A 5,712-nucleotide genomic window follows, 5' to 3' on the forward strand; every position below is an offset into this window, starting at 1 on the left:
TACGGGATCCTTTAAAGGATCAAAATATCGTTTGAATATGAATATTAATAACAGCGACGCAAACTTGTTGAACAAATAGCATGAAGTGAAAACATCCTCTTTGCATTGAAAAAATAAAGTTAAGAGCTGTTGAAAATATGCTTTAAGTAAGGTACTCATGAGCAATAAAAGTAGTTATGGTTTCGGTTTTGTTTTTGAATTAAATAAATTTAATTAGACGATAATGGATAGTTATTCTCTAGTTAATTTAGTTATATTTCAGTTATGAATAACAACTATATAAGCTATATAGCACAATGATTTTGTATTTTCCAATTTTCGAATTCTAATCTTTGCTAGTATGTCTATTCTGTTCATTTTTCTCCTTTTGCAACCTTTTGTCTTCTTTTCTATTTGTTTAAAACCAACAAATTGATATCATAGCTGATTTCTTGAGGGATCTATGAGGACAATCGTTGAAAGCACTATTTCACAGTTCACTATTCCTGTGTTCAATGGTGACTATTACCAGCTATGGGCTGTGAGAATGTCATCTTATCCTGAAGCCATGGATCTTTGTGAAGCTGTAGAAGAGGACTATGTAGTTCCTCAACTTCCAGAAAATCTTACCATGGCTCAAATAAGAATTCGCAAAGAGAAGAGATCAAGGAAGTCAAAGGCGAAAGCAACTCTGTTTGATGCAGTCTCTACAACCATTTTCACAAGAATTATGTGCCTCAAAACTGGAAAAGAAGTTTGGGATTATCTGAAGGAGGAATATGAGGGAGATGAAAGAATTTGAGGCATGCAAGCTCTCAACTTGATCAGAGAATTTGAGATGCAGAGAATGAAAGAGTTGGAGACTATCAAGGAGTATTCAGACAAATTACTGGATATTGGAAACAAGGTATGCTTGTTTGGCTCTAAGTTTTCAGATTCAAGAATCGTTGAAAAAATTCTCGTTATTGTACCTGAGAGATATGAAGCTTCAATAACCACCTTGGAGAATACAAGGGACCTGTCAAAAATTACTTTGGTAGAATTGCTAAACTCGTTGCAGGCACAAGAGCAACGTAGGCTTATGAGACATAAGCATGTTGTTAAGGGTGCTCTACCAGCCAAGCATCGAGATGAACGAAAGCAAAGGAAGAAATATGATAAAAAGGTCTCGTCAACATCCGTTGTTGAAGATTCTGTCAACAACCATAATCAAACCACAGTTCAGACCCCAAAAAAGAATTATCCACCTTGTAAGCATTGTGGTAAAATGGGTCATCCTCCATCCAGATGTTGGAAAAGACCAGATGCAAAGTGCAATAAATGTAATCAGGTTGGTCACGAAGCTGTTATATGCAGAAGCAATACTCAAAAGAGTGAAGAAGTCCATAAACCTACTCAAGATGAAGACAACCATTTGTTTGTTGCATCTTGTTATTCAACAACCGTTTCTCCTGAAAATTGGCTAATTGATAGCGGGTGTACAAACGACATGTGTAATGACATCAGTCTCTTTAGAGAGGTACTGCATTCGAAGTCCGAGAGAATGAAAGTAGGCAATGGTGAATATGTTCCAGTCAAAGGAATTGGAACAGTTGCAATGATAACTACTTTAGGTACAAAAACAATCTTAGATGTCTTGTATGTACCAAAAATTGATCAGAATTTAATAAGTGTTCCCCAACTTCTAGAAAAAGAATTTAAGTCATACTGTGAAGATTTTTGTTGTTGTGTGTATTATCCAAATGGAAAAGAACTTATGAAGGCTAAAATGAAGGGAAGGGGCATGTCTTATGATCCAAAAGAAGAAGAGAAAATGGTTTTTTAGAATAAAGTTTGCAACACTGACATATGGCACAAGAAGCTTGGGCATTGTCACCTTCAAAGAATGCAACAAATGCAAAAGGATGAAATGGTGAGAGGTCTTCCAAAGTTAGATGATCAACTTTGAAATTGTTCAGCGTGTCAATACGGAAAACAAGTGAGGATTCCATTTCATAAATCATCTTGGCAGACATCAAAAAAACTACAACTCATACACACTAATGTTATAAGATCTCAAAGAACACCATCATTGCAACATTATGTTTACTCCATTATTTTTATTGATGGTTTTACAAGAATGTGTTGGATTTACTTCATGAAGTTCAAGTCAGAAGTGGCTGATATTTTTTGAAAATTCAAAAAAATGGTTAAAAATCAAAGTAATTGCAAAATTCAAGTGTTGAGGTCTGATAATGGAAAATAGTATACATCAGAAAAATTCAATATATTTTGCGAAGAAGCCGACATTGAACATCAACTTACTATTCCATATTCTCCACAGCAAATGGAGTTAGGGAAAGAAGGAAAAGATCCATACTGGACATGGCCATAAGTATGTTGCATGATAAGGAGCTGCCAAACTATTTTTAGGCAGAAGCTGCTAACACAACTGTGTTCCTACAAAACCGGCTACCAACACTTGCTTTGGAGAGCAAAACTTCTTTCGAAGCCTGGTTTTGTTATAAGCCTTCAGTAAGCTTCCTTAAAGTATTTGGAGGTGTATGTTTTGTCCACATTCCTCAGGTTAAGCGTGACAAGCTGGACAAAAAGGCGATTTTGAGCATCTTTGTGGGCTATGGTTCAGTTTCTAAAGGTTATAAAGTGTACCATCCTCAAACAAAAAATATGACAATAAGCAGAGATGTACGTCTCTATGAAGTCGAGAAATGGGACTAGAACAATAAAGAAGAACCAAAATGTATTTATTTTGTGACAATGCAACAGAAGAACCAGAGGACGATCCGATAGATGATGCCTTAGAAGACGATTCAATTGATGATCTGCCCGTAAGAGGTACAAGGCTACTAACAGATGTCTATGCAAGGTGTAATGTTGCAATACATGAACCATCCAACCCTGAATAAGCCCTAAATGATCCAAAATGGAAGAAAGAAATGTTGGACGAGTTTTCTATGATAGAAAAGAATAAAATGTGGGAATTGGTTGAAAGACCCGAAGGAAAAAAAGTCACTGGCGTTAAATGGGTGTTCAAAACAAAGCTCAATGCTGATAACACCATCAATAAATTCAAGGCTCGACTCGTCATTAAAGGTTATGCTCAAATTTATGGTGTTGACTATGCTAACACTTTTGCTCTTGTTGCAAGGTTAGATACAATCAGATTGTTACTAGCCATATCTGCACAAAAGGTTGGAAAGTGTTTCAACTAGATGTGAAGTCAGCCTTCGTAAACGGTGTACTGTAGGAGGAGATATTTTTAAATCAACCATAAGGTTTAAAGATTCAAGGAAAAGAATATAAAGGCTATCTACTCAAAAAGGCTCTCATGGGTTGAAACAAGCTCCAAGAGCTTGGTATAGCAGGATAGATGCTTACTTCTTGGATGTCGGTTTTGGTAAAAGCTTATTTGAAGCTACTCTGCATGTGAAACATAAAGAGAAGGATATTCTTATCGTCTCTCTTTATGTTGATGATCTGCTCGTGACAAGAAATAACAAAAGGCTCATATATGAGTTTAAAAAAGAGATGATTCAGGTTTTTCAAATGAAAGATTTGGGTCTCATGTCATATTTTCTTGGCATAGAGATCAAACAAGACAAAAGTATGGTGTTCATCTGTCAAAAGAAATACGCAAAGGAAATTTTGAAAAAAATTCAAATGGAAGAATGCAAAGCAGTGAGCACCCCAATGAATGAGAAAGAAAAGTTGCAAAGAAGATGGTACATATCAAGTTGATGAAGTTTATTTCGAGAGCTTAATCGGTTGTTTGATGTATCTCACAACGAAAAGGCCTGACATTCTGTTTGTTGTTAGTCTTTTATCGCGATTTATGCACTGTGCAAGTGTGATACATTTTAGGGCAGCAAAACGCATATTAAGGTACATCAAAGGTACCATCATATTGGAGTCAAGTTTGAGAAAATTCAAAGATTCAAGCTGCATGGTTTCTCAGATAGTGATTGGGGAAGATCAATTGATGATATGAGAAGCACATCGGGCTACTGTTTCAGCCTAGGCTCGGTTATTTTCTCATGGTGTTCAAAGAAGCAACAAATTGGACGACAAATCTACCGCAGAAGCAGAATTTATAGCAGCTACAACAGCCACAAATCAAGTGTGATGGCTGAAAAAGATTATGTGTGATTTGCAAGAAGACCAAAAATTTAGCATTGAAGTTCTTGTTGACAATCAAGTAGCTAATGCAATCACCAATAATACGGTATTGCACTAGAAGACAAAGCATTTCAACATTAAGCTCTATTTTTTGAGAGAAGTGCAGCAAAAGGGTGAAGTCTCTCTAGTCTACTGCAAGTTTGAAGACCAGCCAGTAGACATCTTCACAAATGAGCAATAAAAGTAGTTATAGTTTCTTAAAGCAAGGAGTAGTTATGGTTTCTTTCAGTTTTGTTTTTGAATTGAATAAGTTTAATTAGGAGTTAGTGGATGGTTATTCTCTAGTTAATTTTCAGTTATGAATAACAACTATATTAGCTGATGTAGTACAATGATTTTGTATTTTCCAATATTCCAATTCTAATCTTTGCCAGTATATCTCCCCTGTTAAATTTTCTCATGTTTACAACCTATTGTCTTCTTTTCTATTTGTTTAAAACCAACATGAGCAACCCTTGAAGCTTGAGCAATACATATTATTTTGTCTGGTTCTTAGATCATTATGTGAAAAAGCACATCAAATTTATAGTCACCCTCTTACCAGCTACTAGAAAAATCGTACAATATTATAAGTAAAATTTCAACTTTTAATTGTCTAAAATCGAACCCTCTCATTTGGTGCATGAAAAACGATATTATTATACTTCTACCTAAGATCATGGCACACAAGTGTTTCACATTTTGTACCAAAACCTAAGTATATACGAAATTATAATGTATTTAGAATTACTTACATAAAGATAGTAAAACGACAGATTTATATGGGTTGTGGATCATCTATTTCATTTTATAAAAAAAAGTGAATACATAGTATTTTTTTCTCGCCGGTTACCATCTTCTCCATGGTTTGTATTAGATTTTGAGAGAAAAAAATTGAGTGAAACAATTTCTTGAGTAATTGAAAATGAATGGAACTACAATACACTTATAAGAAAAGAAGAAGAGCGAGAAACAAAATAGCTAACTAACCAACTCTTACAAACTAAACCGATTGTTGGTGAAACTACAATTTTACCATTCGCGTAGCTTAGTTATGATAATACCTTTTTTTATTTTATTCTCCCTCGACATGTATTTGAAAATAATATTCTTAAAAAACATCTTGGATAGAAAACACAAGATCTTAGAAGAATGTACGAGTTAAATGGATTTGTTCACCGCTTTCACGAGTATAAAATGATAATATATATATATATATATATATATATATATATATATATATATATATATATATATATATATATATATATATATATGCTTTGTACACTCGTGGAATGAGGGAGTAGAAATGTCACACCCCAAAACCGGAATGACGGAAACGTTCTGGGGTGGAGGACGTCATGTATAGTATCATAACAATGCCTAATAGTAAACAAGCAACAACATCCATTGCATTAATATAATAGTTACATACATGTGTGTTCTATTGTAAGTTCAAATGACACCAAAAATGTACAATCAAAATAAGACGAGTCTTGGATCCACTTCATCCTTCAAAAGCTGCATGGGTATACCTGTCTTACTGGTTCCCTGATAATACAAGTTATTTTGAAAGAG

At 34.5% G+C, this 5,712-nt stretch overlaps 1 protein-coding gene across 1 annotated transcript; it reads left to right on the forward strand.

Annotated features, from left to right (window-relative positions):
- The first annotated feature begins 817 nt into the window (after positions 1-817).
- On the forward strand, positions 818-1,804 carry LOC145113105 (uncharacterized). Its single transcript, XM_079049206.1, has one exon. The coding sequence runs from the start codon at positions 818-820 to the stop codon at positions 1,802-1,804; it is 987 nt and encodes a 328-aa protein (XP_078905332.1).
- The last annotated feature ends 3,908 nt before the right edge of the window (positions 1,805-5,712 follow it).

Source organism: Lactuca virosa, chromosome 1 (assembly GCF_052849685.1).
Source record: "Lactuca virosa cultivar CGN04683 chromosome 1, Lactuca_virosa_CGN04683_v6, whole genome shotgun sequence".
Classification (NCBI taxonomy): Eukaryota; Viridiplantae; Streptophyta; class Magnoliopsida; order Asterales; family Asteraceae; genus Lactuca; species Lactuca virosa.